At 49.8% G+C, this 13,692-nt stretch overlaps 1 protein-coding gene and 1 long non-coding RNA gene across 6 annotated transcripts in view; one reads left to right on the top strand and one right to left on the bottom strand.

The window, feature by feature from the left end:
• LOC146179223 (uncharacterized) overlaps window positions 1-13,692 on the bottom strand; it is a 294,299-nt gene that overhangs the window by 238,262 nt on the left and 42,345 nt on the right. The window lies entirely within an intron of this gene.
• LOC146179224 (cell adhesion molecule Dscam1-like) overlaps window positions 2,544-13,692 on the top strand; it is a 50,606-nt gene continuing 39,457 nt past the window's right edge. For 2 of the 3 annotated variants that reach the window (XM_084578911.1, XM_084578913.1), the window contains exons 1-2: window positions 11,225-11,337; window positions 11,453-11,737. In XM_084578911.1, coding sequence (XP_084435037.1) covers window positions 11,265-11,337; window positions 11,453-11,737 — 358 coding nt within the window. In that variant the 5' untranslated portion in view covers window positions 11,225-11,264. Of the gene's footprint in view, window positions 2,695-2,832; window positions 3,118-11,224; window positions 11,338-11,452; window positions 11,738-13,692 lie in introns of those variants that run through there. The other variant, XM_084578912.1, reaches the window with a different exon arrangement.

Raw genomic sequence — 13,692 nt, 5'->3', positions numbered from 1 at the left:
CACACGATCTTTTCACGGAGATTTCTTCGTTAGCCGCTCCGTCTTCGTAATTTCCATTCCCTGACGTAGTGCACTTGCTGAATGGACTAGGTCTTAACTCTAATTTAATGTTTTGCTTATCCTGCAAGGTTGTGATACTGGCTCGTTATACCAACACAAAATGAACGGTGATCCTGCTTGCTATCGTGTCGGTATATCGTATTTACTAAAGTCTATAAGCTCACCTTGATTCTAAACAGACACCACAAAGTTGAAAGCGACGGAAGAAAAGTTTCCTCAGGAATGGAAGTACGCCGAGAAGAAAAAAAAAAAAAAATCAGAGCGAGAACAGCCAGAAAACGCAAACGACATTAATTTACGAAAAGCCTTGCACCCGCTCAATTGCGAACTTACAAGCGTCGTTCATGTCCGATGTGTAGGCTGCATGTCACATATGTCACGTCGAAGCTTTTTCATGACCCGTGAAATTTGTGTAGCGTAAATTCACAAATCTCAAGTACTTCCGTCGACTGATGCTAGGAGTATTAATGGCTACAATTCTACACCATGCGAGCCAATATTCCACGTTACATAGGTTGTGGTCGTGTATTGGCGAGTTATATCTATAAACCCTCGAACCTAAGTTGACATAACAGCTTCCTTATCGCTTATTAAAGAAAAAGTAACTATCGCACTGGATTCGAATCAAATGAGACACCTCGGATAATTTGCATCATCATTACAGTTCGTATACATCCGATACGGTGGAATGAAAAGAACAACACTCGTTCCACGCGCCAATGCCGAACATCCACTTATTGGCTACTCCTCTTCTCCATATCGTTGTTCTATTTGTCACGATGTGGCGCTAGTTGTCCACATTGCCGAGTGGGCACTTCCCTTTGATGAAGTGCTGCTTGCAATCTCAAAGCACTGCCTTCGGCAGACTGCGGACGGTCTCTCGCGTTGCCACATCGTGCTGCTGGTCCAGCTCCGAACTCACCGTGATGAGCGCTTCAGTGCCGTTCTTCTTCCAAGTGATTGCCGTCATCACTGTTCCGCATTCTTGCAGAACGGGAGGTAAGGCTACCTTTCAATATCAAATGCTAGGCAAGAGGCGAGGCTGCCAATTAATCGCTATACGTCCAAGCGCACCTCACACCACGCCGTTTTCAGAGGCACCTCAAATCCAACCGTTCGCCTTTCCGAAGGATCCTCGGGCGAACTCAAAGATGGTGATCTCCTGCAACGCCCATGTCGGAACGGAGCCCGTCAGCTTCGTCTGGCTCAAGGACGGCCAAGAGCTGAGCTCGAGAACAAAGATGAGGCAGAGAATGGTCGGCGAAACCGTGAGCATGCTGACCATTCCGGACGTGTCTTCCGAGGACATCGGAAATTACACATGCGAGGCCACGAATAGCTTCGGCAGGGACAGCTTTACGGCGGCACTGCTGCTCACAGGTCAGTGCCCGTCGACCACAAATCGCACACCTGCTGCACTTGCAGTGATATGGGCATCTCTCTGGTGTAAAGATGTCGCCGCCTGTATCGGCACGGTACTTTAGTGAAAGCCAAAAACACTGACCATGCACCATCGGGTGGTAAATGTGATAGTTTTTAGGTGGACACAGAAGGTCGCGTCATCGAAATGTATTATTTGTGCTCGTGTGTTCAGGTATATCTGGTCCGTATAGGCATTTAGGCAACCGCGCCCTCGTGATGATGGGGGGGGGGGGGGGGGGGGCGCCATGTGTCAGCATCATGTCATGCCAAAATCATTGACGGCCATCTATTGGTGAACGTGAGTTATTGAGTGGACAAGGAAGCGTGCGTTAGCGAAATATGTTCTGTCTGGTTTTGTGCTTCAGATAGATCGGGTCCATATAAGCAGCCGCGCCCTTATGGTCATGCCGAGAGGGAGGGAAAAGGGGGCATACTTTCGCTTTTTTCGGCTTCGGAGAAAGATGAAATGACTCGGAAGTTTTTCGTGCAGCTCACCTCATCTGATTTCACCTGACCTCAGCAGACACGACGGCACCATCTTTGATCGTCGACTCGCGTTGTGAACAGGTCGCTAAATCCGCATGTGAGAACTTCGTTGGCATCTCTGTCTCGGCGCTCGATTGCCTCTTGTACAAGATCAAATTGTTTTCTTTAGTTTTTACGGTAAGCGCATGGGATGTACTTCGGTGCATGCTTTTCGATCAAACACACCATCTCCTGAATTGGTCACATTTCGTCCATGACGATTGGATTGCCGCTGCTTTCACGCCGGGCATGCATCGCTCCATTTTTGTAATTTAATTTTTTTTTGTCAATTACACAGAGTTCGCGTGAATGTTCTCGCTACTGCACTCACTTTCTGACCAGAATGGTTGTTATGCAAGTGCAAGCAAAAAGAAATGGAGGCGCTGTTTCTCCAATCGAGAGTCTGCTGCGCGTTCGACCGTAGTTAAAGAAACATCCGATACGTGGCGCTAGCTCCTCACGGGCTTGGAAAATAGTGCTCCGTCAAATATTGCACAGCAGTACACGTTCAACGATTGGTAGTCCGAGAGGAAGGCCGGGACGATAAGTTTGTGTCTGTTCTCCGAAAACTGAAGCTGTTCTTGTTGCACGTTCCTTACTTCACGAATCTTCGAATTATGACATCACGGTCTATCCTCCTGTTTGCCGCTTCAGCGTGCATAATCGTACCTGCAATCTCTGCCGTCGGTAAGTGGCTGACAACTTTACTCATTCGCCTATACAAAACGGCAACGTCGAATCTGTGCGTCGGACAGAAAATTGTAGCCTATCGAGAGGCGGCTTCAGCGGCTACTTATTTTTCACGATCACTTCGTCACTTTTCAGAACCGCCGAAGATACAGCCGTTTTTCTTTCCAAAGAGCCACCAAACTGGAAAGGACGTGACAGTGACCTGTTTCGCAACGGAGGGCACATTACCGCTCACGTTTAGGTGGCTGAAAGATGGAGAAGAAATCGCCAGCGGCTCAAAGTTCGCAGTGAAGAACCCACTCGAGAAGATGTCGACGCTCATCATCCACGGAGTGTCTGCGGCAGACATCGGGAACTACACCTGTCGAGTCTTAAACGATGGGGGAAGCGACAGCTTCACCGCAAGCCTTCTCGTAACTGGTGGGTCAACTTGGAACCTATACATTTCCTTCTGTCGTCTATCCTCGGTATAAAGAAGCCGGAAATTATTGATGATATCCAAACTACAAGAACATTCCAACGCAACTTCATATTTAAGTTAGGATCAGCTACCTAGACCCTAGCCTCTAGCAGCGCACTGCCTCACCTTGCAGGCGTCGTTAATGATATTTCGCGGGAGTTCCACAGAATTGATTGACATGCCCTATGCACCTACATGCATATAACTCTAAGCTTCAAATGGCATAAGGACATTCCTCCATCACTAATTGTTATGACTAGCGTCAGAACGCGCCCAATTCATTAAACAACAACTAAAAAATAGGAGCGGTGCGTATTTCGCAATATAACAGCACATGTGTATGCTTGATAATCTGCAGAGTTCACGGTCTCTCGAAAATCTACTACCTAGTAGCGCCCTCTAATGCGAGCGAGTGAAACTTTTGACAATTATAGAACATTTATTTTAAGCGGCACTTCCAGAAGGCCCTACTGTTCCAGCCAAACTACAAATGACAAACTGCAAATGAAATGCCTATGACAAATGTCACTGACATTTCACGAGTGAGCTTGCGGTATATATTGTTTTGCATACGCCCGAAAATGTTTCTGGGAGAAATAAGGCAGTGTATGTCTGCGTGCATTTGTTCATCCCATATAATATGGTTCGGAGGTCCCATAGCAGCGTCCTAAATTCACGTGTGATGGGGCGGGCTCGGTTTTCCCTTCCCGTCTTGTTTCGGGAGAACGTGCGATACATCCGCAGCTTCCCCGCTCGCGAGCTGCGCATAAAGTAGTGATGATACCCAATCGCATCTATGATAACTACTGACATTGGGCGAGCCGCTGCGCGGAAGTCTTCTTCGTGTGCTTCCCTTTGGCTAAATTGCAGACAAAACAAAGCAATAAAAAAAGCTGGCTGCAGTGGTTTGCGGAAAGCGAAGCTGAGATTTAAGACAAAAAGAATGCTGGCCCTACAATCTTTATGCGTGGCCTCGCAATCTTCCAGCGCATTCGTAAATACAAAAAAAAGCACCAAAAGTAATAACTCACGGCTCAACAAAAATATTGCAGAAAAACCGCAGTTATAGCACCCCGTCAGCAGTCTAATGGATACTCGGAAAAGGCGCTTTCGTTTACAATATACGAATATTTTTCACTAAGAGAAATTACTAATTGAATGATTATAATTATTGCTACTCCTATTCTTCACTCATTTTGTAGCATGACTCAGCAATATTCGGATAGAGCAGTCTAGCTGCTACACCACATATTCGCTGCCACCAATACAAGAGCAAGGCCTCGCTGCTTCCTAATGTGCCCGGAACGTGGCGCTAGTTGTCCACAGCCCATTGCGATCCCATAGCGTCGCAGCACTGGTGAAAGACGTACCCGCGGCAGAGTAGACCAGGCAGCCCTGGTCAGCGCATCGTGGACGCTCGGTCGCACCGTGAAGAAACAAATGGCTCAGCACAGTTTCACTAGTGTCATCGTCATCATCTTCGTCGCAGTGCGCTTTCGCGAAGTCCAAGGGCAATCAGGTGAGAGGTGCTACCATTCCGCGACGCGGAACCGCGGCTGGGCGAGGAACTGCCCGCGGCAGCTAAAACTGGGGTTTGTTTCAGTCGAACCGCCTAAGCTCCAGCCGTTCAATTTTCCCGCCACCAAGGTGATGCCCAAAAAGGTCATCGTTCACTGCATCGCACTTGAAGGCACCGAGCCTCTGCGCTTTGTCTGGACGAAGGATGGAGTACGCGTGGAAGACAGCCGAAGGCTCCATGCGACACAGCTCTCTGGAACGGTTTCGTCGTTGACTATCACGGACGTTGGGGCGGAGGACATCGGCAACTACACGTGCACCGTCAACAACGTTGCAGGATTGGACACCGCTACGTCACAGCTGCTTGTCAAGGGTAAGATGCTTGTTGACCGCATAAACCTCAACAATTATTAATCTGTTGTTCAGATGATGAGACGTGGGCAGTCACAGAAATGTCACCGGTCGGCTCTGAGTGGCCAATTGGTCATCTTGTTCTTGGTCATCTCACCAGACACCTTTACAGTGTCCCGAGTTCCGACTTCAACCTACGCACACGAAAATCCTACTTTCCCCAGCCGCGTGACCTCTCCTCTGCCTTTTAAGCGACAAGGGAAGAGAGACGACAAAATTAGTTTCTTTCCAAATCACAGTGTGGCGCCACTGGTTCCACCATAACTTCGTGAAACGAAGCCTCGACATCAGCGACCGAAAAAAATCGGAGGAGCGCTTCGTCAGTCCTTTTCGTGCGGCGGAGTTGCACGGCGCAATCCGTGCTCCACAACCTTCGAAGCCACTATGATTGCCATCGTCTGCGCACTAGCATTTCTCGTTAGGGAGATAAGCTGCGCTCAAGGTTGGTCGAACGTTTCGTACTTGCCATTGCCTCTGAAGTGAAACTCTTTCGCCCAGTTTCTGAACGTCCTCACGGGCTTTTGCGCCATTCTTCAACATAGATGCGCCCAGACTGCAGCCTTTCACGTTTCCCAAAGAACACCCTCTGGGAGAGACGCTGGTGGTCACCTGCATCGCCAGCAGGGGCACCCAGCCGCTGCAGTTTTCGTGGCTCAAGAATGGCGGTGCGCTGATGCCAGGCAGCAAGGCGACGTCAAGGATGTTCACCGAATCCGTGTCGGCGCTCACAATCCCCGACGTGAATGCGCAAGACGTCGCCAACTACACCTGCATGGCTTCCAATACCGCCGGAAGGGACAGCTACACTGCGGAGCTTCTCCTCACCGGTTAGTCGCATGCAAATCTGAAATGCATCGTTGTCAGCAGAGTAGCCTATGCTAGGTGAAATACTGATGCACGGTCTCTGGCGCACCAAGCCTTTTGAAAACGGTTTATGCGTGGGCCATGAAATAAGCGCTCCCGCAGAAGCAAATATTGCAAGCTTTTCGTCTGCTCTTAGACCCTCCAAGACGTAGGCGGGTGATCTGCACATGCGAGCTGCTCCATTTCTCGCAGCAGATTATAATATACATTCGCTATTATACGTCTTTTTGCGCATTACCCGATCATTTAAGAGTCGCATGGTGTGGTCACGTCTGGAGGCCCAAAATCGTCTCAATTTCCCGCTCAAGACACGTCACACACCACCCGAATTTTCTTTCCTGCTTTCTGGATCTCCACAATTTTTTCCACAGCATGCTTCGCGACTTGTTTTCGCTAACTTCCACCATGGGGCGCAACGTGTCCGAGACAAGACAGCTATTCATTTCTACCAGCCCAGTCTGCTTAGGCTGGGCGCCGCTGGCTTGAGGATATGCGATTCATTTGTGTACGAGACCGTGTATCAAACGGACGATTCCTTACGTCCGTTATATATTCGCCGTCCACTGTTCGACCAATCACCTTTCTCGCTCGGCATGAGTTCTAGTCGCTGCCTAACCGTGGTTGTTTTTACCCTCTTCTTAACGTCATCTGCGATTTCAGCAATCGGTAAGCCACTATGTATTTTCCGAACGGCCTGTGTTGGCCGTCTCCTTGAAAGCTACGAAGAAAACTTAGCACGAAAAGATTACAGACCATATACAGGCGTCGCATCTTATACCATGGGCTATTCATTCCAGGGGCGCCCAAGATTCAGCCGTTTTCCTTTGTGAACGACGAACAGCTGGGTAAGGATGCTTCGGTGTCATGCGTCGCAGTGAGGGGACACCAACCATTGCAGTTCACGTGGCTCAAAAATGGCGTCCGTGCCGACAGTGTTTCCAACGTCGACGTCGAGGAGATCGCGGGCAAGATATCCACTCTGACCGTTCGGAAACTATCTGCAGCCGACATTGGCAACTACACCTGCCGCGTTTCCAACTCCGCTGGAGCCGACGAGTTCACGAGTGCCCTGGTCGTTGAAGGTGCGTGCACATCCACGCTTGCGTGCGTTAAACTGGCTCTGATAAAATTCCGCTGCGGCGATCTATCACGTGGTGCTCTTGATTATTACAGGTTGTGTTATAGGTAAGATAGCCAGGTATGCGCTAATTACTCTCTGGTATAAATTAGATTTTCCATTCATTTCATTGAACTATCGATACCAAATCTTGTTCGCCGCAAAACTCGCTGATGTTCGAATATTACATAGCTTTTCTTTCCTGATCACTGTGTTACAAAACTTCTGTTCACGTTTACCGAGCAATATTAGCAACAGCCGGAACATATTCCACGCTCTGTTTGACTTTGAACTGATCCGACAGCGATACTGCGCTTTCCCCCAATACGCGACGCTACTTGTCCGTCTGTGGACGACGCGCTAGCATTTTCGCCCGGAGTGCGCACTCTGCACCACGCTGCGCACATCTTCGGAAGAAGTGAAGTGTCGTAGAGCAGTAGCTCACTTCCCGATGGCAGCCGCATTCGCTCTTCTCGCACTTGCCGCCACACTCGGAAGGATTCGATGCGCAGGTGAGGAGGTGCGTTTTTTGGTGGTCATTCGAGAGAAGTATAGTCGATCTCCGTGCCTTTTTTTCCTAGTGGAACCGCCAAAGGTTCAGCCATTCAGCTTTCCCACGAGCAAGCCCATGCCGAGGAAAGTCGTCGTGCACTGTGTCGTTGTCGAAGGCAGCGAGCCATTCGAATTTGCATGGATCAGAGACGGCACGAGGCTAGAATCAAATCCAAGAGTACAAGTGAAGCAATTGTCGGAGACTGTGTCTTCGCTGTCAATTTCCAAGGCCGGCGCGGAAGACATTGGCAACTACACCTGCGTCGTCACGAATGCGGAGGGCTCGGACAGCGCGACATCCCAGCTTATCGTAACCGGTACCGCTTGGATTTTACTATTTAGAATTATGCTATTTGGTTTCATTATCTATCCCGTGAATTGTAGTCGCTGTATTGGCTGTATGTATGTATGGCTGTATTGTATGTATTTATTCTGACATTGTGGGAAAGAAACGCACGAATATAAGCGCCTGATACTTGGGGGAAAAGAGGGGGGTGCTGCACATGATACTCGCAGCCAACAGTTCGAATCAGGATTAAACGAATGTACTGCGCGTTAACGTAAATATTTTCTCCAGACAGAACAAAACGAACCGAAAAGCTACTTTTTCAGCTGCAACAAGAACTAACCATACGTAGCCTCCTCGGAATGAGCCTGAAAAGTGAACTGCTGCGAAATCGTGCCCTTCCAGAGCCTCACCGAGTGCGCTTCGGGTGGAGTCTCCTATGTGGCGCCACTTGTTCCGCTTCAGCGTTTCCTATATATAAAAGGGCCGGACGGAAGAGATTTGCGGCATATTCTATTCCTGTTCTCGTGAGCACAGACCACCTTTTCCATCGCGATGTCACTAGGGAGTTTTAGAATAGGGGGACCCTATCGGTTAGGGGGATAGGGTAATAGCGGGGCGCGAGTGCGCATGCGCAGAACCCAAGCGGGCCTTGGGTTTTTGGGTCAGAGGACGACGGCGACCCTATCTCGGCGAAATAGCGTGGACCGTATCGCCGGATAGGGTCAGGGAACATGGCGGCGTCCGGCCAAGCAGCGGCCGCTCGCCTCGGCACACATTCGTCGTTACCGCTGCATGGTGTCACGCGTTCACGGCAAACGAAAGGCTAACGAAGCTTGTGCTATGTCTCATGATGCCCGCACCACCAAATATAAGCGATAAAGTGCCCCATATTTCCTGATTGCTTCCGGATTTACCGAGCCGCTAGGCTTAGCGAGTTCGCCTCGTTTGGTTGCCATGGGGACCAGGCGTCGGAAAGCGCGGAAGGTTCAAATGAGGTTTCCCGGCTCAGCCTGGATTGGTAAATATTGGCTGATTTCGTCTTGCTTGAAGAAAAGAGTTTATATAACTGGTATTTTAAAGATAGCTTTGTACAATGACAGCAGTTTCTTTTTAATAAAATAGCATCGGTTGGCTTTTATATATTTCTATGCTTTCACGGTTTACCGTCTCGGCGCTGCAATCGACAAACGCAAGCCCCACTCCGCTGCGTCGGTAAAACCCTATTCTAAAACTCGCCGGTCGGCTCCAACGTTGCGCCACGGCACGCTATCTTCTTGGGTGCCCCAATCCTTGGGTTCCCCTATTCTAAAACTCCCTACTGTTAGTCATCGCACTCGCGGTACTCGCGACAGCGGATATCAGCGATGGAACAGGTAGGCCGCAATTTCCTTTAGCACGTACTGCCCACCCCAGAGCTGTGACTAAACTCCTCCATGGATTGCGTGGCCGGGTTTTCGTTACCTGCAGAGACTCCGAAGCTAGTGCCGTTTAGTTTTCCGAAAGAGCAGCGCCTCGGAGGCGCCGTGGCCGTCACCTGCATCGCCAGCCGCGGCTCCCAGCCCTTGGGATTCGTGTGGCTCAAGAATGGATCGCCCCTGCAGCCTGGCCACAAGGCCGCGCCGAAAATGCTGACGGAATCCATTTCGGCGCTGACGATACCCAGCGTGGACGCAGGCGATGTCGCCAACTATACGTGTCAAGCTGTGAACGCCGCCGGAAGAGACAGCTATACGGCCGAACTGGTCGTCGCTGGTCAGTGTTTCGTACTATAACTATGCATTCTTGTTATTCATTACGAAGTATAGCTGCAGGCATACATGAAACTTTATTTTGCATGGTCACCGGCGTCACCACACAGCGCAATAACGAAAACGTCGCATTCATCTGCTCGCGAATGCTAGAGTGAACCCTAGTGGATCAGAAGGTGCACATGGGCGTGCCCTTGAGAATACGGATGTGGTCACGTGATTGCATATGAACCTGTCCTAAACAAAGGCGTATAAACGGCGTTTATCAACGTATAGGCACTTGTGTCCTACCAATACTTTTGTTGGAACATATCAAAAGCTGCAACAAGAAACATGCGAGGTTGCGAAAACGCCATTACGTAAATTAATTTAGGATAAAGTGTTCTTGGGGCACAGTCAAGCATGCAGCACGTTTCAATGCTATTTACATTCACATTTTTCCAGGCACCTTTTTTCGGATTTCTTAATACATTAGCATTTAAAGAAGCCCGCTCAGGCTCACCTGCGAGCGTCGACAGTCGGATATCTTTGGCTAATTCGCCAAGCGCACACGGTGCGGCGCCAGTTGTCTGAAGATGCAAGCTTATGTCATTTTCTGACCGAAAGCTTCACCCCTGGAGCTCATGCGCATTTCAGAGCGCCTGCAGTAGAGTCCAGTCTGCGGCCCGCCGTGTGACTACGCTGTTCTAAATAGAACAGGCCATACTGATGGTAGAGTAGACATTCAAAGCCCCAAAAGTTCCTGCTGAGACCCACTGTCAGCTTTAGTACAGTATTGTCCGGCCACGCAGAAATTCATGGCATTGCTTCAAGCATTCCTGAGTGGCTGTGTTCTCGCCGGAGCATCAGCGAAGCTACTCGGTGAGACCGCTTCTGAATTACTTTCTTGCCGGAAACACTTCGGACCCTGCGCATGCATGCTCACTTCTAAGAAGCGGTGGCATTTATTATGTGCGTTATTCCAGAACCGCCCAAGTTACAACCCCTCATGTTCCCGAGAAACCCGACGCTCAACAAGAAGGTGGTGGTGTCCTGCGCAGCCGTCGAAGGGGACGCACCCTTGGAGTTCACGTGGACTAAAGACGGCGGAACCGACCACGAGGGTGCTAAGAGATACTCCACGAACACCCTCACCTCCCACATTTCTTCGCTGACGATTCTAGAGCTGACCGCGCAGGACAACGGCAACTACACGTGTCACGTTTCCAACGCGGCGGGGACGGACAGTTCCACGGCATCGCTCCTTGTGCACGGTCAGTGCAGTCTGCTGCATGAAAGATCTTGAAGCCAGGTTTCCTCCTTTTTAAAATTTATAAAACCGCGCGTCCCCATGTGCAAGAACACGTGTGATACACATGTTCCATATTTCGTGGGTTTCGCACGCACAAGAAGCGCCCGGAGATCGGCCTCTGCCAATCTGTCTGGCTGTGGGGTAAGCAGACTTTGCCACGCGTTTCGCCCTCTGTGCACCATGTGGCGCTAGTTGTCCGTTTAAAGTTCGTCTAATGTGCAGAGTGCGCCTTCCATTTGTGTACGAGACCGTGTACCAGACAGACGATTGCCCACGTCCGCAGTCCACTGTTCGAGTAGTCAACTTTTTCGCTTGGCATGAGTTCCAGTCGCTACTTAATCGTGGTCGTTATTGCCCTCTTCGTGACGTCATCTGCGATTTCAGAAATCGGTAAGCCAATATGTTTTTCCATAAACGCATGTGTCGGCCGTCTCTTTGAAAAAGTACACAAGATTCCAAACCATATATAGGCGTTGCATCTTATACCATGGGCTATTCATTCCAGAGGCTCCCAAGATTCAGCAATTTTTCTTTGCGAACGACGAACAGCTGGGCAAGGACGTTTCGGTGTCATGCGTCGCAGTGAGGGGTCACCAACCATTGCAGTTCACGTGGCTCAAGAATGGCGTCCTTACCGACAGTGCCTCTAACGTCGACGTTGAGGAGATCGCTGGCAAGATATCCACTCTTACCGTTCGGAAACTCTCTGCAGGCGACTTCGGCAACTACACCTGCCGCGTTTCCAACGCCGCGGGAACCGACGAATTCACAAGCGCCCTAGTCGTTGAAGGTGCGTGTCGGCTATACTTGCGAATGTCAAACTATATAGCTCCCCATAGCCCGAGTTGCTTTGGGACGTCAAACCTCACAAACCAACCAACCAACAGAAGCGACAGTGAAGTCGCTTTAACTGAAGCACCATGCATGTAGCCTACCGCGTGGTACACTTGTCTATATATTAGAGGTTTGATAGTAAAGGTGGAGTAAAAGATGAGGACAAACGGAAGAAGCAAGACACGCGCTCGTGTCGTGCATGTGTTCTTCATTTTGCCCTCGTTTTTTCGCGATACGTTCAATACGAATCGATACAACTGGCCGAACTTTCAACATTACTACTTGTTACAGACTATCTGCATAATCATTTGCACTAATGACGGGGTCTGTACGCGCACTCGGTAGATTAGATTACTTGCTAATTTCGCTGAATTACCAACTCCAACCAATTTTCTTCGTCTCCGAACTTGCTGCTATTCGAAATGACGTGATTTTTTTTTCTGCTTGCTTATTTGCTTCAAAATCTTTGTTCGTGTTTATTGCGCTAACCTGTCTCCATTGCCGTCGCGTCGTCTTTAAAACATATTCCTTGCATTTCTTGACTTGCAACTGACCCGACAGCGACGTTTCGGTTTCTCCCGATGCGCGGCGCTACTTGCCCGTATGTGGACCGCTGGCTTACACTACCGCCGGGAACGTAGACTTCACCAGACCGCGCACACAGAACAGGCTGCACAGGAGACAGTTTGACGCGACTTGCCGTCGCAAGATTCAGTGTTCGATCAGCTCGCGATGGTGCAGGTATTCGTTCTTCTCGCACTCGCCGCCATACTCGAAAGGAATCTATGCGCAGGTGAGGAGGTTACTTCTTTTCTTGCGATGGGTTCAGGAAAGCTGTCACTGAATCCCGTATCCGTGCATTTTTCCAGTGGAACCGCCGAAGGTGCAACCCTTCAGTTTTCCCACGAGTAGGCCCATGCCGAAGAAAGTCGTCGTACATTGCGTCGTGGTCGAGGGTAGCGAGCCGTTCGAGTTTACTTGGATGAGAGACGGCGCCAAGCTAGAAGCAAGCGCAAGGGTGCAAGTGAAGCAGATATCGGAAACCGTCTCCTCGCTCACAGTTGCCAAGGCAGGCGCCGAAGACATCGGAAATTACAGCTGCGTCGTCACGAACGCGGCGGGCTCGGACGTCGCGACATCTCAGCTTCTCGTGACCGGTACGCCGTGCGTTTCGTTGTTTAATGTTGTTTAACTTGTTGCTTATTCGCCGTCGCATTATGTATTGAGTCGGTACTTTTCTTGAATATGCATGTATTTCTCCTAGCACTCCTAAAAAAAGAAAACTCAAGAGACAAAAGAAACATCTGAGGTTAGGGCCGTTCAATTTAGTATTACATATATTCACGGATGTCATAATAGTGCTATTTCTTGGGAGAATTTCGACCGGCCGGTGAGGGTTGCGACTTGGTGCGGAAGGCTTTTCTACGGAGTTGTAGGCTGCTCGTGATACTCGATGCTGGTTCGCGCCAAATTTTGAGCGTTTTTTCTTCCCATTAAATCGAATCACCTCCCCAAATAGAAAAAGCAGAAAACTGTCGAGTTTATGGCCAGAAAGAGAACTGGCTGCGAGAAGCCTCTGCGGAATGAACCTGAAAGCAACGAAACCGTGCGCTTGCACAGCCTCACCGAGCGTACTTCAGGTGGAACCTCATATGTGGCGCCACCAGTCCCATCGCGACTTCTCTTCGAGAAAGGGCTGAAGAGAGGAAATTCGCAGCATATACTGTTCCTACCTACCCTGCTTAACGCAGTCAGGCCTCCCATATTCCTGTCGAGCTCCTCTAGTCTAGCGCGATGTCTCTGCTGGTCGCCATGCTCACGGTACTCGCAGCAACGTTCGTCAGTGCCGCAACAGGTAGGTAGCAATTGGCTCCTTCGTAGGGCCCGCGAGATACGTGGTAGTCCGTTTCA

Source organism: Amblyomma maculatum, chromosome 9 (genome assembly GCF_055883805.1).
Source record: "Amblyomma maculatum isolate TAMU_Amacu chromosome 9, ASM5588380v1, whole genome shotgun sequence".
NCBI classification, from domain to species: Eukaryota; Metazoa; Arthropoda; class Arachnida; order Ixodida; family Ixodidae; genus Amblyomma; species Amblyomma maculatum.
Note: the sequence above shows the minus strand (reverse complement) of the source record. Positions and strands in the feature narration are given on the sequence as shown.